The sequence below is a fragment of the Semicossyphus pulcher genome, unplaced genomic scaffold (assembly GCF_022749685.1).
Source record: "Semicossyphus pulcher isolate SPU_LCO1_2020_fin unplaced genomic scaffold, fSemPul1.0.p SCAF_21, whole genome shotgun sequence".
Lineage (NCBI taxonomy): Eukaryota > Metazoa > Chordata > Actinopteri > Labriformes > Labridae > Semicossyphus > Semicossyphus pulcher.
The window spans coordinates 287,205-312,492 of record NW_027211695.1 but is presented as its reverse complement, the minus strand read 5'-3'; the positions used below and the strand labels follow the sequence as shown (position 1 = coordinate 312,492).

The window sequence follows — 25,288 nt, the reverse complement described above, 5'->3', positions numbered from 1 at the left end:
ATTCTGTTCCCGAGTAGCAGAGTAGAGGAGGAACGGCGAGAGGAGACGTAACTAACACTAACACTACAGTCATTGAACTTTCCATCAGCGTGAATATCTGCTTCAGACCGACACAAGAAGCTGTTCTGCTGCAGACTGAGCCCACCTGAGGGCTCCGACACGCCAAGGACACCTGAGGGCTCCGACACGCCAAGGGCACCTGAGGGCTCCAACACGCCAAGGACACTAGGTAAAGGTGGAAGAAGGAGGGGCAGGACGTCGATAGCGCGGCTCCACCAGCTGATCTCTGCTGCACACACTCTGGATACAGGTGAGCAGGACAGCGCTCGCTCCGGGGGGGTTTAGGTTTCACCTTGTGTTCAATGAGAGGAGGAGACGCGTCATTCATCTTTATATACAGTCGTTGTATAAAGTCGCCCCCTGCTGGCCGTTACAGAACGGCAGGTTTACGTCACTTCTGCGCGACCTGAAGGCTGCGTCCACTTCTTCTCTACAGTCTGTGATCATAATTGATGTAACATCTTTTTATCCCACATATTGCTTTCTTGTCAAAACGTTTCACCCTCATTACCCACGATGCAACACCAACAGCCTGTTGATGTGTAGTTGTCACAGTGAGCATGCCCAGTCGGAGCCGTTGTCCTGGAAACAAGACCAAACCTAAAACCTGGGTCCAAGTGTTCCGTGCAGTGTCTGCGGTTATACCGAGTCAGGCTAGCAGTTTCCCCCCACTTCCAGTCTTTATGCTAAGCTAGGCTAACTACATCCTGACTCCAGCATTAAACTCCGATTTCATCTCGACTCCCGGATGTGAAAAAGAAAGAGCAGGACTTTGAGGTGATTTGCACAAGAGTTTTTATTGTTCCATGTTTGTGAAGTTTCGAGGTCACATGTGATGTTAAAAACAAAGAGTGGTCCGGAGAGCGCTCAGTGTGACGCTGGTAAATCTCTACAGTTACTAACATTGTGTTGAGCCAGCAGCCCCTGACGTCTCCTGTTTGGCGCCCCGCTGGGAGCTGTCGCTCAGGTCGACCAGCACCTGGACGGTGTTAGCGAGTCGGCACAGCCCCTCGTCCTCCGCGATGAGCTGAGGAGAACACAGGGAATCCTGGAGAGGGAGGAAGGATGGAGTGAGCAGATGTAGGTCATGTCTTTGCAGTAATAAGACACTGGGCTGACGTCAACGTGAAACAGGTTTGTTTATATGTAGGACAGATGTACTCCTGAGCCGTCAGCTTAGCTTAGCTTAGCTTCTGTGTTGGAACTCCTGCCAGCTTCTCCTAACAGAGGCCGTGCTGACTCTTACCTCATACAACAGTTCAAAGCGAACCATCCCTTTAAGCAACAATCTGTCTGTGAAACTTTATACGTGTTGTCTTATGTGTGACTATAAAGGCCAACCTGGTGCTGAAAGAGTTAACACATTTATAAGACAAGCTCGACGGCATTCTGTAGCAAATTTCAGTCTCATATAAAGTGGATATCAGTGACATCCACACTCGGTGCCAAATGTTGGAGTGTTTATTGCCTCGGGGCCTGAAATGAAAAGCCATTATGTCAGACCGACTTCCTCTTCCAGGAAAGCAGACGCTTGAGAATAAAAACAAGTACATACTTAAGTAGTAAAATATAAAGATGGGATGTTTAATGGAGACGACTGAATTATAGTGAAGTGTTTCTGTCACTCACATCATGATCGCCCTGTGTTCTGTCTCTCTATAAGATCGTTTCTTTGGGGAAAATGCAGCAAACAGAACGAACTGTTGAATTTAAACTTGGGCCCAAAACAGGCTGTAATGGCTGCAATCCTTAGTGCTAGGTCAAAGTGCGTCCACTAACCCAGAAACAGCCGTTACATCGCTCTCTTTGAAGCCACCAGACTCCATCGACAAATACGGTCATTTAAACTGGCAGAGTTTCTGGTCTTCTGCTGCCTCCATCGGTTACTTTGTGTGCAGCACAAATGTTGTGTTTGCTCTGAGCTCGGCATTTATCACCTGAAAGTCAGACGACATACAAAGTAACAGATCAAGGCAGAGGAAGACCAGCAGCTCCTGTTCTGTGAGGTAAAATCACTGTTTTTCTGAATGGAGTCTGGTGTGTTTGCAGAGAGCGATGTAACGTCTGTGTGTGGTTAAAACAATCATCTTCCTCTGTAACAAAAAGGTCTATCTCTGTAGGGATCCTTTCTGTCATGTTGTCACACACTTAGAAGAACAATCTGAGCCTGTCAGTGGAAACAACAAGAAGTTCTTGTTTCCACTGACAGTGGACAGTCCTGACAGTCCTCTCAAAGTTCTTGTCAAGAACGCACTTTGAAAGCGTACAATTTATGGTGGCCATCAAGGGTAATCCTGCTCGCTCCTGTTTCCATCAGAAGAAACAGGCTGCTAATTCAAAACCACTTGCAAAACTGCAAAATGACAGAGAAGCGCTGCGAATGAAGAAACAGGCTGCAAATAGCCGAAGCTTCAAACGTGCTGCAAAGTCAAAAACACACGCAAAAGAAAAACGCTGCAAATCCAGTCAACACTACAGAAGTGCTCCAGGCCTGTAGGGGGCGCCCAGAGCTAAGTGTTGCTTCCGCATGGATCTCAGTTAGCCATGCAGCTAGAGGTACTATCAGCTGATTCTGCCTGGTGTCGAGCTCTGAGCGCAGGGGTGTGTTAGTGTTCACTCCTCAAACTCCCAAAGCCGAGGAGTGAGAGAGGAGTGAACACCAACACTTCACCGGGCTCAGAGCCCGACTCCAGGCAGAGTCATCTCAAAGTACTGCTAGCTGCATGGCTAGGTGAGGTCTGTAGCTAACAGAAGCTACACTTAGCAGTGCTAACTTAGCTGTGATTTGTTAGCTCATGTTATAAAGTTGTTTTTGCAGCAGTCAGAGGGACATGAACAACAGACACGCGGCTCCAGAGGCGTCTAACGTCACAAAGTATGATCATTAATAACTTCAGTCTCTCAGTCTCTCAGTCTCTCAGTCTCTCTCTCTCTCTCTCTCTCTCTCTCTCTCTCTCTCTCTCTCTCTCTCTCTCTCTCTCTCTCTCTCTCTCTCTCTCTCTCTCTCTCTCTCTCTCTCTCTCTCTCTCTCTCTCTCTCTCATATATCAATAATAAAGCTGTTTCACTGAGCGCCCCCTACAGGCCTGGAGCACTAACGTTGTGTTTTCTGGGTTTGCAGCATGTTTCTGTTTTTGTTGTTGAATTTGTTTTGAACAGTTATTTGTGTTTATGAATTTGCTTCCTGTTTCTTCTCATGGAAACCATTTGGGCCGCTGCGGCGCGATTGCCCTCGTCGGCCACCGGTGCAATTTCCGCCAGCCCGTTTCGCAGCCTCGGGGTGAATCAGTCTACGGGTGCAATACAGCCCAAAATATGTAAACAGGGACCCGGTTTCAAAGAACCAGAATCCTCTTTCATGATTTTTACTGAATAAATATGATGTGAGTGAGAACAGCAGCATCTTCTCAGTTCGAGCATCTAAAAGCTGATCGCTGTGTGCCAGCTCGCTGACCACTTTAGTGTTTTCATTGTCTGAACTCTGAGAAGGAAACGAGCCGACCTCGGAGCTCAAGCAGATTCGTTCGTCTGTCTGAGATGATGATTTGTTCTACTCGTTTGAAAGACGATGCTCTGTGTGTTTCTCCTGCCAGAAAATCTCACTTTTAACTGAATCTGGATCGTTTGTGCTCCTTTCTGCACAGATGACTTCTGCTGCTGTGATTTTACCGCCTTTTCATCCCAGATGACCCTCCAGATCGTCCTCAGTGACCCCTCAAATCTCCCACAGGAACTCAATCACCCACAAAAAGTGACATTTCCTGGTACGTCTGAGAAATGATCTGCATAATCTGTGCTGCAGACTGTAGTGATTACTTTATTAACTGCTGGACCTTAAAGTCTGACGATTTGAAGCTTTACAGATCTGTGTGCGTGCGTGCATGCGTGCGTCTGTGTGTGTGTGTGTGTGTGTGTGTGTGTACATGTCTGTGTGCGTGTGCGTGCGTGTGTCTGTGTGTGTGCGTGTCTGTCTGTGCGTGCGTGCGTGCGTGTCTGTCTGTGTGCGTGCGAGTGTGTGTGTGTGTGTGTGCGTGTGTGACTGCAGGCTGAAGTGATGCAGAGACGGAGAATCAGAGAGCCGACCGTCTGTTTATCGAGTCTCCTCCTGGTGAACGGTGCCGCACAAACCTCATGAACGATTTCTGCCTTTCTCTCTGACCTTGACTGAACACACTCACCTGCTCCCACACGGGCCGGCTGGAATTTATGAAGGTAAACCTGCTGTTTGGAGAGCACACACAGGCTGTTGGACAGGTTAAAGCACAGAGCACAAAAGATTCATATCAGGGTATCTGCACGCCTGCAAACACGTTTCTGAGCGTGGACGTGCATCATTTTCTGTCTTCTTTCCCGAGCCGAGAAATGCTGCAGGAGAAGTCTGATGGTATTCTATATTTTCCTTATTGTCAGCAAAACATCTTTTAATACTGTGAGCTCTCTGAACACAGACGTGTAACCCACTGGAGAATAGAACAGTTACATATTTGCCAAGAAAACCCCGCAGGCCTCGTCCTTGTTCTCTTTTCGGTTTTATAAGTGACGCATACTTTTTTAAAAAACACGTTCCCAAACAGTCGCATCCTTTGCATGACTTTTCAGTACAAACGAAAGGAACCGAGTTGTACTTGAAGCATCTGCTGCCCAAATCTGACAGCCTGCCCTTAAACAAGTCTCCTTCATGCCACTCCAGTCCTAGAAACCTTGTGCAAGCTACACAAAGAGGACTTTAACGTCCGTTTAAACAGTTTTTATTAAGACAAAAGGCTGAATTGAAGAGATCCTGGAGTTTGCTTTGACAGATGATTGACAGGTTACAATCAAAAGAACTAAAAAAACGCCTCATAAATAAAACATTTGTTGTTGGTTTGTCTGCACAAACCGATAACTTGATTTGTTGAGCAGAAGAAAAGCAGAATATCACCAGACTTCTCCTTTGATTCTAATGAAATCAAAGTGATAAACTCAATTTTAAAGACTTAAATGTTGACGGATAATTTCCTTTTTATGTCACATAATAACTCCATCCTCTGATGACCATGGACGCTGCTGAAGGGCCCGTACAAACCAGTCGGTGGACCTTGAGTGTGCAGATACCCTGATTACACACAGTACTGGCTTATTAAGCAGAAGCTCGACAGGTAAGCAGACAAACATGTTCAAAGTTCCTTTTTAATAATTTCTTTACAGCAGGCGGAAAAAAACTTTACATATAGCTTTATATAAACTCAAAGAGATTCTTAATAATACAAGGGTATCATATAAATATAAAGTACAAACGGTCTGTCTGTCCGCTAACATATAAAGAATATAGCTCGGTCTAAGCCAGTGAGTGAGTTACTGTGTGCTGCTCCTCCAGTTTCACTTATAAAATATACATTTGAATTGAAACAGTATAAATCCATCTTAACAGCAGGCGAATACAAAACTTCAGACACGGGAGGGAACTTTGTACAGTGGACAGTCTGACCCGGAGACAGCAGAGGGGTGGACGGTAAATAAAGTGTGCTGTACAACGTGTGAGAAAAGTAAATTATAGAACAATATTCAAAGTGGCTGCTTTGATACGGGGCCCAGAAGAGATCAATATTAAACAAACAAGACATTAAATAATCCTGAATACGTTCTGTGAGACGAAACGGTTTCACTGGAGTTCATTTCTGTTGTCTTTAATTATTCAGCATCTTTCTCAGTCATACTATTCATGACACTATTTAATGTCCCTTTAGCTAGCTTTGGTTAGCTATTAGCAACAGCTAACGCTAACATAAACAATAGCCAACATCTAGCCAGCTAGCTAGAGCAGTAACGTATGCTTCGCTCAACAACTGCTCCCATGTTTAGCTAGTTAGCTTCCTTTAGCTGCAGCAACAAAGGATGCTAAACTCAACAACTGCACTCCTGCCAGTTAGCGTCTGTTAGCTGGAGCCATCATATGCTTAGATCAACAACTGTTCCATCATTTTGCCAGCTAGCTTCTGTAAGCTAATGCAACAACAAATGCTCTCACATTAAGCTAGTTTCTTCTGTTACAGCTGCGTTTAGCCAGTTAGCTTCTAACAGCTAGGGTAACTACAATGTAAAGTAATTATGAATCAACCACTTACAGGCTAGGCTACAACCTGTCGCAAAGTTAGCTAACTAGTAAGCTTGGGATAATCTGGGCATCAAAGTAAATGTCATGTCCCTTTAGCTAGCTTTTGTTAGCTATTATCAACAGCGTAGGCTAATAAAAACTTTCACCAACATCTAGCCAGCAAGCTATTGTTGGCTAAAGCAACATGTAATGCTAAACTTAGCAACTGCTCTCATATTAAACCAGTTGTATGGTAGAACAGCATTTAGCCAGTTAGCTTCTAATAACTATGGTAATAAGAAATCATCCAACTACAAGCTAGGCTACACCTGCCACTAACTTAGCCAGCTAACCAGCCAGCGTGGGTTATGAAAATGACATCACAGTGAAGACCTGTTGCGGATGAAAGGCTCAGCTACCTCAGCAGTATTTAGTTTGAGGTCAGTTAGCTCTTAGCTAATCACTGTCACAGAGAAGACAAACCATGCTAATTCTCTCGCCTCACTTTGATGCTGAGAATTTATCCAAACGTACCAGGACGCTAGTTAGCATGTTTAGCTTTGCTTTGCTAATTAAAAGGAGGTGTTAGCCTCTGTGACTAAGTGTAGCAGCTTGATGGTTGATTTAGAATCACTTTGACATTGTTGTTGCTCAAGCTAACAGGAGCTAACTGGCTAAATTCAGCTACTGAAAATTGTTTATGAACTCCAATGAAAGAATCTTGAAAAGTAGAATGAAAAACTTAATTTTTATGACTTTATGGGTTCATTTTACCAAAAGTCTTCATGACATTATTGTCTTCATATTGACCACTTTGGGACTTTATAGTTGTAAAGACTCAGTCCTGCTAAAAGGTGACACCTGTACAGTTTGCTGATACGGGGAAACATCAGCCATGTTAAAGGAACAAAGTCCTAAAAATGTTACTGTCCTCGACATTTAGAAGCTGACGTTATGTTGTCTCTGTTTGTAGTTGATTAGTGTTATTCGATAGTTTAGAGTCATGAAGGGTTAAACGTAGTTTCAGAGGCCTCCATAAGAGCAGAAACAGGAAATGATGTTTAACGCTTCAGCAGCAGAACCTCAGGTTTGATGTTCAGCTCCAGCATCAGTCAAATAATCAGTTTGTAATCTGTGTTTCGTCGCAGACGTTGACCTTCTGTGAGCAACGAGCCCGACGCAGCGTGTGGTCCAAACAGCAGAGGCCGCTTGACGTGTAGCCTCCAGGAAATCAATTATTAACCAATCAAATGAAAGGGGAACGTTTTACACAATCAATGTTATTTTAACTCTGAATAATTGAGTATTGATTTCATCTAATTCACCTGCGAGTGTGATTTCAAACACTGATCCCACAGACTAACTGAGGGAGTGAAGCCTCTGCTGTTTCACCTCAAACAGAAATATGTAAATAAATAAGAAGAATAATTTAATAACCTGTTTACATTTATACAAACATGGAGTCAGCAGGTCAGAGCGACCAGTGACACGACAAACACACACACGACCTCCTGGAGGAGTTTGTACCGTCAGTTTGGAGCCTGCAGGGGCATTAATGCAGCGACGTCGCCCCCTGCTGCTCACAGCTAGCATAGCAGACATTAAAATAAGAGCTCAGTGAGAGGAGGCACTGTATCATTGTCTCACTGAAGGGAAATCACATCCACTTTTACCCAAGCTGCATCCGTCTCAAGGCTAAAAATCACATTCACAGTTCAGTGGAACAGCGTCGCTCTCAAACACAAACCCTGGAGTCTGGATGTGTCTGAGGTCGAGCCGCTCCGAGCGCAGAAACAATCTCAGGGCGGGGCAAAGAACCACAGTCTGTGAGGCTCAGTGATGCTCGGACACGGGCAGGAGGAATGACTCCATGCTACAAAATAAAAGTGTAGTATGGGTCATCACTGTGTGCTTTCTGTTCTCTTCCAGACGTTTGACTAACTCTGAGTGATGTTGCCACCTTCCAGGATTTCAGCCATTTACAAGGTGAGTGTTCAGCGTTACTGTAACCACAGCTTGTGTGTGTGTGCTTTTTAGTAACAGCAGGACAGTCTGGGTTAAAGGTGTGATGTGCCTGCAGTCTGAACAAATCCTTTAATGCGGTTAAAAACAGCATGTTTATGTTCTCCTGACAGATATCTAAGTATCCTGCCCACAGTCAAATAGAAGCGTCTAATGACCTTAAACTAGTGCTCATTATTCTTATTGATATCAACAGGACTAGATTCAGGTGAAGGTGAAGTGCTGAGCGTCTGACGAGCCACATGTGGGGACGATCGAGAGAAGAAGATGACATTGTGGACTTAAACTCATCAGCTGGACCAAACACAAGCGCAGCTGCTTCAGACTGACTGCAGAGTGTACGGGGAGGTCAGAGGGTGCCAAACTGAACCCCTTCAGGACGAGTGAGGAACCGTTTCGTTTTCCTTTACTCGACATGACTCGATTTATTGGCCCGCTTAAAGGCAACGTTCAAGAAGGATTTAGGACTGAGGGTGTGGTTCCTTTGCTCCGCCCATTCATGTCTCAACCAATGAGATTGTTTGTGCTTGTTGAGCAGCTCTCCGTCAAACGAAGTCCATGTGCTCCAAAGCTGCTGTGTGTTAGAGTGAAGGCTGAACTAGGCTAAGGCATGTGTCTGTCCTCTCCTCAGTGCTTCTGTCCCTCTGAGTGTGTGAGTGAACAGCTGCTCTGTGCTGTAGTGTTTCCTCTCTGTTTCTTAAAGGTGCTTTACAGCCATGAAACACACACTGCAGAGTCTGTGTGTGTGTGTAAGTGTGTATTTATACGAGTGCTGTGGTCGTGTGTGTCCTCTAGGTGAGCAGGTAGCAGTAGAGGACGTAGAGCAGGGCCATGGCGGCGCAGTAGAAGAACAGGAAATCTGTGGACAGCAGCGCAGAGGAGGACGATGAAGGTGAGGGGTGGCGGGGGGACCGGTCCTCCGCCGTCTCCCCCCCCTCCACGGCCAGCAGGGCGGCCACACAGCGCGACACAGCGGGCAGCTTACACAGAAGCACATCAGAGCACACACACACGTCCGTCTGGACACACAGGAGGAAAATACACAGTTATGTTAAAAGTCAGACAGACAGCAGAGGACTGAAGCAGAGGGAGGGTTGGACCGATTGGAGACGTTCTCTTCAGGGCGCCTTGAATCAGTCCAAGCCTGACAGGAACAAAGTGGCAACACAACTGAGCTAAAAGCAGGAAACTCTTCAGCTACTTGTGTTTCAGGGAAACGAGTCATTGAAATGTGGATGTGAATCAGAAGTGTGAACGTGTGACTGACAGGAGAGTGAGAGTCATACAGACTTACCTCGGGGACGCCCAGCTTACGACAGGCAGTGATGAAGTTCTCCACGTTGAGTCGGCACTTTGCTGAGCTCAGCTTTGGCTGAAAGAACATTTAGGGAACGTAAAGTTAGAGTGAAATCACGGTTTGACTTTCTGTCAGCAAGAGGAAGAGAACACTGAGTTGTTCCGCACCGCGGCCTTCAGAGTCCTTTTATCTAACTAGTCGTTTATGTGAAGTCAAACTGTGACCTCAGCAGACAGTCTGTCTGTAGACACACAGTGTGACAGCTGTCGCTGCTAACACAGGTGCTTGTGGTGGGCTGTAAATGTGAAAGGTGTCTTGTGAAGGGCTGCAAAGAACTGTGACTGTATTGGTTGGAATGTAAGACGACCATCATGTGAAGGCTAATTGTAAATTATAATTATAACTAACTAACAAACAAACAAACAAACAAACATGCTAACTTGTTGCATCTAACACCTGATGAAATCAAACCTGTTTACGATGGATTGTAGGATAAATGTTCACATTCAATTAAATGAAAGGTGATCTTAATGTGGAAGATCTCAGTGTCGTTGTGTTTGGCGACACCTGTGGTGATCAATGGTAACTGCGGGAGCACACAGATATGCAGAGCTGTGCGGCTGTCAGCGAAGAATGTGAATGTGAATATGTCAGCGAATGATATGAGAAAATTAGTCTGTGATTGTAAAAATATCTGATGTGATAATAATGTGCACTACTGCTGCTAATGTCTGGTATGTCCTCACGTGCACGCTCCTGATATGTTGATAGTTAACTTTAGTCACAACCAGTATTAGCACAGCTGAGGTGTGTGTGTGTGTGTGTGTGTGTGTGTGTGTGAGTGAATGATGGTGGAGTCAGCCCGGCTGGCCTGAGAGGGATCGCCTCCCGCAGAGTAACAGACAGGTGTACGGATGTGCAGGTGTAGCTGTAGTGTATTAGAAGGCATGTCTATGTTTAAACAGATGTACCTGTGTGCAGCACAGCTCCCTCAGAGCGCTGAAGGTGTGTTTAACTGTAACCTAAGTATTTTATGTGTTCATTATGCAGGCTGTAGGAAGCCTGTGTTGATCTGTCAAAGGAATCTTTATGCTTACATGAATGTGTTGTTTGTGTGTGTCATTGTGTTGGTCTGAGCTTTGTGGAGTAAAGAAAGATGTAGTAATAGTTGTAACCTCTGTGTCTCTTTAGAGGGAATGATCAGACGACCACGCTGCGATGTTCTCTGTTAGCTCACAGCGTTGGCAATGGTAAGACCCTGTGTTTGGGCTGGCTGTCCTCAGACATGACCCTCTGTGACACCGTGTGTGTTGGCTGCTCGACAGATGTGTAATGACTGTGCTGCACTGATAACCATTGTCTTCTAATCATCATCATCATAGCTCCGCCTCAGCTGCTGTTTGACGTGGATGACCACCGTGTCTCTCCCCCCCCTCGTCACCCCCTGGCTCTGTAGCTGTGAGTGACGGCTGGTGTCAGCCATGAGGGGTACACTGGCCTTACAGGTAAGTGGTGCTGTTTACTGCTGTGGACATGTATTGGCTTTTAAAGGTGTAGAGTCTGAGTATAAGAAGTTGACAAACCAGAAACAAGAGGTACGAATGTAGTTTATTGTTGTGAACGACCCAAAGGCACTTGTTATTGTTGTATAAGTTTGTGTGACTCACCACTGCTGGGGAGGGAATGTGGATGATCGACACGGAGCGCGGTCGGATGTGGTTGACCAGCTGGCAGAGGATGGTGCCGTTGGCCAGCGCCTCGCCCAGATCGTCCGACAGAGTGATCTTCAGCCGCGCCTCCAGAGTCTGAGGAGGTGATACAACGTCAGGTGTGTGTTGCCGTCAGCATGAAAGAGCTTCTTACAGTTTGCTCCACAGGACGCTCAGTGTTCACAGCACGGATTAGCATGAGAGCGGAGAAGTCACAGACATGTAAGTTGTAAGCATCTTATATCTTCAGTGAAGTAGGCAGAGCAGTGCTCTTCAGGACTGCAGTCAGCACAGGTAAGAGTGTCACTGTGTGAGCATCATTAGGTGAGGTCAGCTGACGCGCGTGACACCCTGTCCTGCAATCAGGCAGGATTGGGTTCAGCTGTGGTGTGTCACAGGTATTTGAGCGCACAAGGTGTGCTGGAGCGTCAGCGGAAGCGTCAGCCTCGAGTTCAGCCTCATCGGGTGAAGACTGAATTGGTAAAGACCAGCGAGTCTACCTGCGCGAGTCCACCGAGCAGGGACACCGGTGTCACCCTCTAACTCCGTCCTTCATTTCTCCTGCAGCCCTGAACAACACTTCCTGCCCTTCCTGTCAAACACCTGAGCACACGTCTGTGCAGGTTGGCCGCCATCCAGGCCATGGTCACTCTGCGCTTCATCCAGAAGGCAGCTGCACCTGGTTGAACTACCTGAACAGTGAGTCGTGAAGGTGGTGACCCAGTATCAGGGACAGTCCTGCGTACCCACTGCTGTTGGTGGGTCGTCACGCTCACGTGATCCTCAGTGTCGATGTGAACACCTTCAGCCAAGTCCAGTTGCCTCTTGGATTAAGCTTAGACTCACCTGAGCACACAGTTTGTAATCAAGTCTCTGACTTCCTGTCCAACAACAATGTGTTGGACCCAAATCAGTCCAGCTTTCAGCGGGGCCACTCTACAGGAAGAGCACTACTGTGGGTAAGAGAACCACTGCATGTGGCTGAAGCTCACACCTTGACACAGTGAACCTGCTCGTCACGCTCTCTGAGCTCGGTGTTGTTCTCAGGGAGATCTTTCACAGCAGGGCTGGCCACCAAAGCTGCTGCTGGAGAGCCTTCCTGCATGTTTTACGTTTACTCCAACACGCCATTTGACTGTTTGCTGCCTTACCAATCCCCCGAGAAGCTTCAGCTGGTTGATCACGAGCAGATCATTTAGATCAGGTGTGTCACAGTACGGACACACCTCAAACATGCAGGTTGGTCGCTCTCCAGGAGCACGGCTGGAGACCTCAGTTAGTATTGGAAGACAGAAGTGTTCAAACTACAGCTGACCCGAATGTTTGAAAGCTTCGAGCGTTGCCATGGTGATCAACAGGAACAATGACGTTCTGATCCTTTACAACTTTCCACAATAACAATTACCTTATTGAAATAAGAACCCAACTCTAATCATTGTAGTGACTTGTACACACATGTTCTGGGATGACAATAAATCAATGTCCATGCTCACCTGTCGACTCTGTGACTCATTTATTCACCTCTCTCTGTCAGCACGCAAACAAAGGATCAAGGCACATTTCACTGTCCACTTTATTGTACCGACGTTTCCATTCATCAAACACAGAGCAGGCTGAACCACACAGGCACCACACACTGGCTGCTTCACAAGTCTCTTACATTGCATCCATGTTTCCTTCACTTGCGTCTTAGTCCCTCCCACCAGAGGTGCATGGTGAGACACGAGGAGACCAAGAGAGGAGAGAGGAAACGAGGGAATGTTTTTAAGACACATGAGACGTCCTTTCCGATGAAGCGTCAGCTGATCACCGCTGGATCAGCTGTCAGTCTGCTTTAACAGCTGTTTGTGTCTGCACACATGTGCTCTGTATTCATTCTAATGAAACACACAGTAACAGTGTTTCCTCTCTGTAACCTGTTACCTGTGTAACAAACACCTGCGCATGAAGAACAGGCTGCAGTCTGTGTTCCTGCTGCAGAGCCAGACGGACATTTCTTACAGCACTGTGTCTTTATATTATTTGTTCATTATTTACATTTTTGATCACTGATCATCTGATCTGAATTAATTATTTAATCAGCCCAAATACTGTCTGCTCATGAACTATGAACATTATTGATTAGGCTCAAAGTTTCAGGATAAATAGAAATCACGTCACGCTGATCAAACCCGACCTCACTGATGATCACGCTCACACGTAGTGTTACCTGCTGACAGAGAGACTCTCCTGCTCCCTCTGAATTCATTCATTCATCTGTAATAAAAGTTAGCAGGGGAATAACTGATCATGACGAGAGGTATTTCTTTAGATTACATTTAATAGAAATTAATCTGTTTTTGCTGCTTTTGATTTTTAGATGATTTTTACTCAGATGTTGACTCAGAAAACAAATCAAATCTGCAGTTATTCACTGCATTTTATATATTTTACGACAAGTTATGATCAATATTTCGTTCTAAACGATCTCAGCTTGTCAGATACCAACTCATAATACCGACGTTGTTTATAGTCGGTTTCAAGGCGCCCTGTAAAGTCTGTTTTAAGGTCCGCTTCTTCCTCTCTGCGATATGAAACTCCGGTGATGTTGTGAAGTTTCACATCAGTCCGATCTGCTGCAGCGTCCAATCACTAACTGATCTGTAATAAGGGGGCGTGTCGGCCAGTAAAAGACTTCCGTGGAGGCTACTCTCGTGTATCCTCGCTCATCACTCCTCGCTCCTCCCTCCTCCCTCCTCTCTCCTCGCTCCTCCGAGCAGCGATAAGAGCTTTGAGACGGTCCTCAATATGGCGGCTCCGGAACTACTTCCGGTTCGGGCGAGGAGCTATCAAATAACAGACTTGGGAAGCAGCCACTGACAGTAACACAAGACAGCCTCCACATACACTCACCTGCTCCTCATCACCGGCTTTTACCTATATGCACTTCTAGACATGACGCTCCCCCTGGTGCTTCATATCAGAACAGCATGATAATACGCAGTCTCCAACAAAGAGCGAGAGCAACACATGGAGCTGCTCCTGTCCATGGATGATGATGATGATGATGATGATGGAGAAGCATCCAGCAGAGAAACGACCGTCTCTACAAAGAAGGAAGTGGAGGACTTCTGAGGAGACAAGTCAAGAACGCTTTCTGGTCCTCTTCAGTGGTGGACACAAAATGCAGACCATCTTCCACAGCTGCCGACGAGCAAAGCTTTGAACACTACTGACCTATTGCTGCCAAAGCTTCGACGCCCACACAAAGACAGAGGACAGCCCTAAGCCAATCCACACGGCTTATCCACAGGGGTGCCTCAGGCCCCTTCTCTTTTTTATATACCACCTCACTTGGTGCAATCGTCCGCTCCCATGGACGATACCCAGCTCTTCCTGTCACTACCACCAGAGGACACTACAGTCTCAGCACACGTCGCATCATGCCTTGCCGATATCTCTAAATGGATGAAAGAACGTCGCCTTCAAGTTAAACCTATCCAACACTGAGCTCCTCGTCATCCCAGCCAGTCCCCCTGTGCAGCCACAGATCAACATCCAGCTCGGACAAACTGAACTCAGACCCACTGAGTCTGCCCGGGACCTGGGCATCATGATGACGACCAGCTAACCTTAAAGGTTCACGTGGCCTCGATTGCTCGGTCAATTTGCACATCAGGAGCATGCAGCACACCTGCTGGTGCAGGCTCTCGTGATATCACACATCGACTACTGCAGCTCCCTGCAGGCAGGCCTTCCTGCATGCACATTCACACCTCTGCAGAGGGTCCAGATGTACGTCCCTTAGACAAACACGTCTGCTAAATGACATTGTGACATTGTAGATATCAACATGCATTGAAGGTGTGTGTTGTGTTTACCTTGCGTAGCTGTGTGATGTCCACTCTCTCCTCTTTAGGAGAACGCAGCGTCGTGCGTGACTCGCTCCTGCCAGACTCTCCGAGGGTAAACACTGAACGACACAGGAAATCTAATTAGAGTTGGAACTCATCTGGATCATGGTGTACAGTGTGTACGTCGTGTTGTGCGTTTTGTGTACCTGCAGGTTTGACGGTGCTGCGGGACGAGGTGCGGAACAGGAAGCTGTTTGGTTTCTGCGCCTGGCCGGGTGGAGGAGACGTCTTCGGGGAGGACGGGAAGTCTGACACAAACATTTTGTTAAGGCTTCATTACTGCATGCTGTTTGTTCAGAGCAGTGAGCGATGCTTTCATGACTGTAGGAGGTCATTCTTTAACGCTTTTATAGGTGTAATAATAAAGTTGAAATGAGCCTTTCTGATATTAGAACACATTCTCATGCAGTTCTTTGGAGGGGAGGATTATTATCTTCTGGGTTCCCGTTCCAAAAACTAATCAGGGAAGTTAAGGTCCTTGCAATCATTTTGCTGTAGCTATTACATTTCCAGATGGTGCGTTTAAGGCTCATGGGAAAAATTGCCTGCACATTACTACAAACAAGAGGATAGATGCAATCTCAGTTGTTTGACTGTCTCAGACACTCGGCAACCTTTACGTGTCATGTCGTGTTGGCTAGCTATAAACGGTGACGTCTGCCTGCGTGACATCGTGTAATTGTCGTCTGTCGTGATTTGTGGCTAAAACACAAAGTGTCATTTATGCCGAAAGACATTCTGAAGTCTTTGCTGCGACCCCCGAGGAGCAGAAACGATGACTGCGTCTCATGGGGAGACTCCGTGTAACTTCAGAGACGATCTAAACCTCCCGACACGTCGGCCAGGTTCTACTGTCAGTAATGTTCTGTGTTGTTCCACACGTCCAACACTTCAACTAACTAAACTAATTCTTTCAGAGGGAAAAAAAAAATCTGAAAAAGCTTTGAATTTGATTTAAAAATGGAGCGTGAACCTTGTTCTGGTTCATCACTGAAAAATCGACTACATTCAGAATAATGGAGGTTTATTAGGGTTCTCTTACATCTGGAGAACGTGATTTCTTTCACCCTCTGCAGCACGGCTAAAACATCTCGGCCTCAGGACAGTATTTCATAATCGTGCAGCCCTTTAAAGACTTATCACTGCCTAATAAGATGCACAGAGCCACTTAAAGGACCTTCAGAAAAGATGTTGATCTGTGGTTTACACGCTCACAATAACATGCCTGATTTCACAGCAGATTTTTGAGAAAGCTGTGAAATTTAAAAGACTTTGTTGTGTGCAACACATGACACATCCTGTGAGCTCCACACGCGCCAATAAAGCCATCACTTGTGATGTTCACGACATGCACACCTATGAAGGGTGCAGGACGGGCTCAATCACAACTTCCTGGGGGACTGATTATCTTAGTCAACAAAAAAACCTGTAACTCGCATCCAACTACTGATTGACACAATGAAAAGCTCCACAACATCGACAGCTTTGTGCTGACACTTGTGTCTACACGATGTGGAGGACGAACATGTAATAAAGTGCGTGTGTGTGTGTGCGTGTGTGCGTGTGTGCGTGTGTGCGTGTGTGCGTGCGTGCGTGCGTGTGTGTGTGCGTGTGTGTGTGTGGTACCTGTTTTGCTGACGGAGCGCTGGAGAAGGACTGCAGGATGCACTGACGTCATGTGGTCTGCGCTCTGATGAAAACAAGACACACATTCAGACAGTGAAAACAGCTCGGCTCTGATTAGTGAAGGTGTTAAACTCACCGCACATCTCTGCCGCAGGCCCAACTGCAAGCTGTTGTTCTCTGGAGAGCCGCCACTAGAGGGAGACACACACCAACGAGTCACATGAATAAAGACACCAACACACACACTTCCTCCTGATTCTAGTTCAGATGAGCTGAAGACACAGAATGAACGGAGCCCGTCTGACTCTGACAGTCACTTAAAGCCGTGTGTGTGTTTGTGCTTCTGCTCTGCTGTGTTTCATCTGATCGACAGGCCGTACTCACGCTGAGCTACTTCCTGACTGTGGTGCTGAGGCCACATGACTTCCTGTTTTGGTCGATGACTTCAGCGTACTGCAAAATGAGAGTTCAGACATGGAGAGAGTCAAATTAGACACGAGAGAGACAGAAGGGAAGAACAGGACATTTTCATAGCCGCATTTTAAAGTCAAATTCATGTCATGACCCCGACATCAAATCCTTCTTCCTCTCTAAAATCTGGAGCTTTAAACGTTTGCTTTTCAAAATAAAATGCACATCTTTATTAAGACTCAAACATGTGCACTGACCTGCTCTTTTCTCGCTGCTGCTGCTGCAGACGCTCTCTCTCCTGCCAGATGAAGAGGGTGCCCGGCCTCTTCCTCTCCTCCAGGGAGGGGCTGGAGGGGGAGAGGGGCGAGGAGGAGGCTGAGGAGGAGGACGGGGGGCCCACCTCCACACGGAGGCTCGACCTGGAACAGTCAAAGAGAGAGAAAGAGAGAGAGAGAGAGAGAGAGAGAGAGAGAGAGTTAAACACTGTAAATAAAGCAAGAATGTATTTGATAAGCCACTTTGTTTCCCTGAGCTGAAAGACGTGAACTTTCTGAACCTTTTCCTGCGACTGATTTGCTCCTTTTTTCTGAAGGCTTGTATAGGCTCCATAATTTACAGTTTGAATGTTCAAATCTGTTTATAAACCACGTGTTCACTTTCCTATTTAAGTCCCTGAAGTCTATTTTTAGGAGTCCCACAGGAAGTGGAGTAAACAAGGATCAGGAACATCCGCTGAAGCTGCAGCGTGGTCTTACAGTGTGTGTAAAGGGGATACAGTTTAGTGTGTTACTGTGTGTTACACAAGTGTTGTGTTGGGTCCGAACTAACAATGCAAAACATCTATAACACAAACAAACTAACCAGTCCTGGCAGCAGCAGAGCAGCAGCTCCTGTGTCCTAAGAGCTTAAAGAACTGTTTTTCTGAATGGAGTCTGGTGTGTGTGCAGAGAGCGATGTAACGTCTGTGTGTGGTTAAAACAATCATCTTCCTCTGTAACAAAAAGGTCTATCTCTGTAGGGATCCTTTCTGTCATGTTGTCACACACTTAGAATAACAATCTGAGCCTGTCAGTGGAAACAACAAGAACTTTTGGTGGACGACCTTTGACCCATCAAGGATTATGTTGCAGCCATTACAGCCTGTGTCACGGCTGAAGGTGGAAGCAATCTACTGCAGCAAAAATAGGTTCGTCAGCTTTCAAAAGATGCATATAAAGAGACATAATGATGTCATGTTTCCACTCTGTAATAAAGTTAAGAACTGGGCGAGTGAGGGAGTGTTAACGTTCCAAGATAAGAGCCCTGACGAGCACTCAGAGTTTGAGGGGCAGCGAGTGACTGACACTGTGAGTAATGTGAACTACAGTCTGTTGACTTTTCCCAGCTCTTCAAATAAGTCAGAGAGGTGACCTTCTGCAACCAGGAAGGAAAGAGAGAGTGAAAAAACCTCGTCTGTCTTTGTCACTGAGAGACTGTACACACTGTTTCCAACCAGAGACACACACAGACGCACGCACGCACGCACGCACGCACGCACGCACGCACGCACGCACGCACGCACGCACACACACACACACAGTCCCAGAATCAGACCCGCTGAGGGATCTTTACAGGACTGACCTGCTCGTTGAGGAGTCCTGTGTTTGGGCCGACAGAGAGCTCTCCTTCTGCTCCTGGAAATCAATGACACAATCAATAACTTCCTGTTTTAAGGCGACACAAAAGGCCTGATGTTGAGCAACAAGAGGATCTGACACAACATTTCAGTACCAGAGGAGGTGCTGTGAGAGGAGGCGTGGGTGCATCCATCCTCATCTCCTCCTCTTCCTCCGTCACGCTGCTGTCGATGAAGTCCACGTGCTCGGCCTCTCCGTTCACTGGAAACAAATCAAATGTTTCAGACACACTTTAGATGAAAACCAGAGATGAAAGCACTTCCTGTGTCCGTCCTCACCTTTGTTTGTTTCCAGAGGAGATACGTCCTCCTCTTCCTCCTCCTCCAGGTTCCTCTGGTCTCTGCTGACCTCAGCCAGGCGGAGGGAGCGCTCGGAGAAGTCATCTGCAGACTGAACACAGACAGGAAGTCACTGAGTCATTGATCTGTAGTCGATCCTGATGAATGGTAGGCTGAATTTATGGGCTGATCCTGCTTCTTTACGAATCAGTTGATCTCAACCAGCTTCTAAATAAAGAACTGAGAAAGAGGCCGATGCCGTCTCCATGTTTGGTGTTTCTGACAGTTGGAGGACTCGGCCTGGTTGGCAAAGATCGCAGTTCTTAAAACTCTGTTCAGAGGAATGTTGTTCTTTTCTGGTCCCTGCTTCAGATCAGGTATCAGGAGATCAAAGCATGCCGAAGCAAGAGCGTATGAAAAACTGGCAGCTGTGATGAGACAGCAGAGTTTACCAAGCAGTAAAAGGAAACAGAACAGGTGAAGTAATCCTTCAAGACTAACAGATGATGATGTCACAGTTTTATGCAGCAGGCGCTTGTGTCCAAAGTGACGTACATCTGAGAGTTAATACGACACAAGCAACGATCGAGACAGGAGGGGGCGGAGTCAGTCAGAGCCAACCAACAGTATCACCATCATCAATATCATTAAGGTCAAAGGTCATAAAGAGCTGGGTCTTTAGCTTCTTCTGAAAGGTGAAAGGGACTCTGCGGACCGAATAGAGTTTGGTAGCTCGTTCCACCACCGGGGGGCGACAGAGGAGAAGAGTCTGGTTAGAGACTTAGGGCCCTGTTGTACCAGGTGCCTTTCATTGGGGGAGGGAGTGTAGACCTGGATGAGGGCGTTCAGGTAGGCAGGAGACGTTTCTGTTGCTGTTTAGTAGGCGAGCGACAGGGTTTGAATTTGATGCGAGAAGCGACTGGGAGCCAGTGGAGGGATATGAGCCGTATTGGGTTGGTTGAAGAGCCGTCGCGCAGATCACGTGGGTGTTCAGATACAACAGAGGTTTTTTTTGTTTTTGGCTGACCACTGGGGTCAGCCCCACATGGGTCTGAATGTGACTGAGCGAGTGAGTGAGTGAGTGACGGTGCTTTCAGAGCCACATAAAGTTTAAAAAAAAATCACAACAACGGCCCAGGAAACACTTCAAAATAAAAGCATTGTGTACAAACGAGGGGAGTCAGACTTCCAGACCGGGCTTTTACTTTGAAAAGGCATACAGGAAGTGTTGACCTACTTTCCTCTCCATGCCTGTCACTTTCACTACAGGAAGAGACGTTAATGTTGCTGTTATATATTTCAGTAAATATAAAACCATATTACATTAATATTGTTGGTTTGAAACATCTCCCCGTCCAGCTCCAACAGCTTTGGACATCAGACCTTAAACGCAGCATGAGTACTTAAACACACAGGAGACATGTTTGTGCAGCAGTGTGTGTGTGTGTGTGTGTGTGTGTGTGTGTGTGTGTGTGTGTGTGTGTGCAGTGGTTGTACCTCGTTCCCAGACCAGCGTTTGCTGCCGCTGTCCACGCTGTTGAATCCAGAGTCCAGACCTCCAAACTGACCTGAGAACAGCTCGTGGTCCGACAGACTGCAGGCAGACATGCAGAGAGCAGGTCAGAGGTTAAACACACTGTGGGTCATCGGCCTAAAGGACAGTGACTCTGCCCTTTCTGTTTCAGGGAGCTGAAGAACAATAAACATTTCATGTTTCCTCTCACTCTCCCAGCTAGTGTTCTCATGGTGCTTATTGATGGCAGAAATGATCACCTGTCTCCTACAGGATGATACCTGGCTGCAGCTGTCAGGAAACGGTACTTATGTGCAACTGCCACTTAAATATGACGTCAATGCAACAACTACTAACAACACTCAACTGTTTCTGAAATGTGTTCATGTTGAACATGCACGCTGACGTGCAACACCTCTGTCACAGGTGACCACCGGGGCCCCGCTCTGCTGTCTGGTGTTGTAAAAATCACAGATTGGACAAGAAGCACGACTGTCTTTGGATTTCACTGTCAACCTTTCAGAGCATGTCATGGTTAGCCTAGCTTAGCATAAAGACTGGAAGCAGGGGGAAGCATATCGCTCGACTCTGCCAAAGTTGAAAGCAACATCCAACCTGGGAAGCAGATACATGTACAAGCTCATGTTGTATTTGCTCCGCCTCCTCCATCTCCCTGATTCAGGTCCAGACAATCAGAACGGTTTATCGAATACGTGACGGGTTTAAGTAACACTGAGATATTTTCTAAACATCCAAGATGGCCGCCGCTGATGGAGCATTCTAAATCTGCTGGACAGTAGTTCACTTTAAGAGTTAGCTTCTGCATCATGTCATGCCAAAAATCTGCGTATGAAGTTGGGCTGGAAGCAATTCAGGCGGCACGGTGGAGCAGTGGTGAGCACTGCCGCAACACAGCTAGAAGGTTCCTGGTTCGAATCCCGGTTCAGACGTAGTGGGGCTTTCTGTGTGGAGTCTGCATGTTCTCCCCGTGCATGCGTGGGTTCCCTCCAGGTGCTCCAGCTTCCTCCCACAGTCCAAACACATGCTCGCTAGCTTCACTGGTGACTCTAAATTGCCCGTAGGTGTGAATGTGAGCGTGAAAGGTTGTCTGTCTCTATGTTACAGCCCTGTGATTGACAGGTGACCTGTTCAGGTGTAACCCCGCCTCTCGCCCATTGACAGCTGGGATAGACTCCTTCTTTTTTTTAACTATAGACAGAGCCAGGCTAGCAGTTTCCCCCTGCTTCCAGTCTTTATGCTAGGCTACGCTAACCATGTCCATCAAAGGGTTCACGTGATCTTAGGAAGAAAGCAATCAAGTGTTTCAACCCAAGATGCTGCACTGTCCCTTTAACAACCCAGTAGAGGCGTGCTTTTTGCACAGTAAAAGTTCAGTTAGATCTCCAGCTGAGCTGAAAAACAAGCAACTCATTTAAGCTGTAAAATTACACATCCAACATCTTTAACTGTCCCTGATTTTGGTCCCTAAATAAACTTGTTTTACTTTGTGTTCGTTGCCTGAAATATATCCAAAATCGCCTAAATATTCTCGGAAATTTGACCAGTGGAAACTTTTTTGGTCCCTCCTCCTTTCAGATACTTCTCTCTCTGCCTTCAGTAACTTCCTCCCTCCCTCCCTCCCTCCCTCCCTCCCTCCGCTCGTCCTCACCAGCTGTTGAACCCGGTGGGCCTCAGGTGTCTCTCCAGCTCCTCCTGGCTCCTCTTGCACGCCTCCATGTTGAGGAACTTGAAGATGTGGTATTTGCCCTTGGAGCAGATCTGTGCGGGGGGCATCTGCAGGGGGTTGTTGTCCAGTAAGATGCTCTGGAGGTGCCGGAGGTGGCGGTAGCACAAGGGCACGTGGGAAATGCGGTTGCAGGACACATCAAGCCGGACGAGAGGGAGCTCGGATATTTCTGGATGGTGCAAAAGGAGAGGAAATTATTAGTTATAGGGTCACATAAGGTCAACTTGTTGGTACTTAAAGGCTTAATTCCACAGTTTTAAACCTGAGGCACTTTTTTCCTTGCTTCAGCCGGCAGCAGTGACACAGACTTTAATGGCTGCAACATAATCCTTGATGGGTCAAAGGTCGTCCAGTAAAAGTTGTTGTTGTTTCCACTGACAGGCTCAGATTGTTATTCTAAGTGTGTGACAACATGACAGAAAGGATCCCTACAGAGATAGACCTTTTTGTTACAGAGGAAGATGATTGTTTTAACCACACACAGACGTTACATCGCTCTCTGCACACACACCAGACTCCATTCAGAAAAACAGCGTCAGTGTCAGCTCAGATAGGTCGACTTTATTCCATTATACCTCAACGCTCTTCACTTTAACATCTATAAGCTAGTTGTAATTTAAAGACACTTAAATCTCCTCTTGGTTGATTTATATCTATCCACATTTAAATCAAGTAAGCGATGTACACACCGGTCGTTTGTTAACTCTTGTTTTTAGTGTATTCATTATAATTTCCTTCTAATGAGCTTCACAATGAGGCACTAATGGTTTGAGATCCATCAGACTCTCAGAGAGACGTAAACAGCTCAATACTTCTGCATATAGCTCACAGTAATGATGCATTCTCCTCGAACACGTGGAGATAAATCTTCTATAGTTACAGAAGCAGTGATGAGAGCAGATAAGCTGCAGCATCATTCATCACTGCTGATGTTTCTGGGGTTCTCTGGGGTCTGTCTGTTTCTTGTCGCTGCGCTCTCTGCTGAAAACAGCTCAACTTTTGGGACAGCGCCGCGCTCGTCATGTCATGTCATGTTTTCTTAACTGTCCTCGAATAAAGGCAAATATGAAGCAGACAGGGCGATTTAAAACAGACCTAGGTCCCGATCAGACAGCTGGCTGCGTTTTGTTTTTTTTTGTTAAAGATACAATCTCAAAGGTTTCAATTTCATGCTCTTGAGCGCCACCCACTGGTGATAAACGGTAACTGTAGGAGCACACTTCCCAGATATCCACACAGTGCTGCATGTGTGACGTCCACGGTTGGCTCCGGTTGTAACTCTTGATTTTCCTGGCTGACGGTCGCTTTCCTTTTCAGACTGTTTGCTTCATCTGAGCGTCGAGTTTGTTTCTTCTTCTTTGGATTTTCACTTCTTGTTGAAGTTGTATCTGTAGTCATCCATCTTTTCTTTGTTTGTTCAGCCATAGTAGATTACTGTTTACTCGCAACACTTGCAGAGAGCGGAAAAGCAGCCGCTTAGCTCCGCCTACCCTCTCTGGCAGACCAACCACTGCTGGCTGATGGAAAACGCGTCACTAACTGGGCGCCACCACAGACACCCAGCCCATAATAATACTATATACTGCAGATGAAAGGCTTTCATCAGTGGGCCATAGGCTCAGTCACCATGTGTTACCTCATTCAGAGAGAGAGAGAGACTTACAGACATTTATTTACATGAAAAGTTTGAGATTATGACTTTAAGGAAACCACCGAATCATCAGCTGTCATTAACCTAACTGTTACCGTCTCCCCCACAGAAGGCCCGCCTCTACATTCATCTGATTGGACAATGAGAAAAACGCCAGGCGCTCTGCAACGCACAAGCAGCGTGCAAAAAGCGTCCCTCTCGTTGAAACAAGTACAAAGACGCAGCCAGCTGCTAAAACGCGCTCTGCTCTTTGCATGTAGAGAAGGTTTGCGTCACCAGACGAGGTCGACTGTGTCTGTACCTTCAGGCAAAGTGGTGAGCTGGTTCCTCCGCAGGTTCAAGTCCCTCAGACACTCGAGCTGCCCGAGCTCTGCAGGCAAACACTGCAGCTCGTTACAGCTCACATCCTGAGACACAGACACAAACAGATAAAGTTAAAAGATCAAATAGTGTAAACTGAGAGCGCAGAAGGACAGCGTGGGTGTGTGTGTGTGGGAGTGTAGATATGGTACCAGCTGTCGGAGGTGTGTGAGGGAGAAGATGGAGGCGGGCAGTGAGCACAGCTTGTTGTTGCTGATGATGAGCACTCGCAGGAGGGGGAGCTGAAACACCGACGGGGGCAGGCTGGACAGAAGATTCCGACTGTGGACACACAAACAAAGTAATGACAGACATTTTCATTCTGCAGCGAGCCAACAGAATGTGCAGTTAATTTTAGTGATGCAGGATATTTGCTCCGAGCCCTCTCTGCCTGTGTTAGCAGCCACCTGGAGGGCTGCTCGGGTCTCCTAGCAGCAGTAAAGCTGCAGTGTGGATGAGGGGGGAGTGTCGGGGGGCTTCTGTTGTTGCAACAAGGTTTGAAAAGATTTGGAGCAACAACAAACACAAGAGTTCAGATGCAGTTCTCAAACAACAGCTGAGCTTCAGAGGCGTCATGATGCAAACTGTAACGTGTGATGTTGATGCAAAGACGCAGGCTGATCTCAGATTTGGTTTCTTTCTGCGATTTCATTCTGGCCTTGCATCCTTCTGTGCTGCAGTGTTGTTGTAGATGGTGACCTTTATTTGTTGCAAGACCTGTGTGAGCTGTTTTTTATTGTTCAAGGTGTTCAAGGTGTGTGTTACTCTGTAGTAAAAAGAGCCAGAGAGTCCATGCAGCAAACATCTGTGTGAATCAATGAGGTTCTAATCTTTTAACACAAGTAGGATGTTTTCGTAAATCTAACCAAGTAGTTCTAGTGCCCGAACAAAACTGTCTTAAAGTTAAACTGCACAACATGTTACTTTAACAGAGACAGAGTTTGGGCAGGTTCAGACGCTGAAAGGAGCTGGT

At 46.6% G+C, this 25,288-nt stretch overlaps 1 protein-coding gene across 2 annotated transcripts in view; it reads right to left on the bottom strand.

Moving 5' to 3' along the window:
• Positions 1-847: 847 nt before the first annotated feature.
• The window catches only part of lrch4 (leucine-rich repeats and calponin homology (CH) domain containing 4), a 54,199-nt gene continuing 29,758 nt past the window's right edge, over positions 848-25,288 (bottom strand). Inside the window, exons 3-18 of one of the 2 annotated variants that reach the window (XM_069672079.1) lie at positions 24,468-24,597; positions 24,257-24,362; positions 22,227-22,473; positions 20,542-20,638; positions 19,045-19,156; positions 18,861-18,967; positions 18,711-18,763; positions 17,348-17,509; positions 17,064-17,132; positions 16,816-16,870; positions 16,680-16,743; positions 15,200-15,301; positions 15,021-15,112; positions 11,119-11,256; positions 9,449-9,526; positions 848-1,108 (exon numbers count right to left, since the gene is read on the bottom strand). In XM_069672079.1, coding sequence (XP_069528180.1) covers positions 959-1,108; positions 9,449-9,526; positions 11,119-11,256; positions 15,021-15,112; positions 15,200-15,301; positions 16,680-16,743; positions 16,816-16,870; positions 17,064-17,132; positions 17,348-17,509; positions 18,711-18,763; positions 18,861-18,967; positions 19,045-19,156; positions 20,542-20,638; positions 22,227-22,473; positions 24,257-24,362; positions 24,468-24,597 — 1,762 coding nt within the window. In that variant the 3' untranslated portion in view covers positions 848-958. Of the gene's footprint in view, positions 1,109-8,191; positions 9,174-9,448; positions 9,527-11,118; positions 11,257-15,020; positions 15,113-15,199; positions 15,302-16,679; positions 16,744-16,815; positions 16,871-17,063; positions 17,133-17,347; positions 17,510-18,710; positions 18,764-18,860; positions 18,968-19,044; positions 19,157-20,541; positions 20,639-22,226; positions 22,474-24,256; positions 24,363-24,467; positions 24,598-25,288 lie in introns of those variants that run through there. The other variant, XM_069672078.1, reaches the window with a different exon arrangement.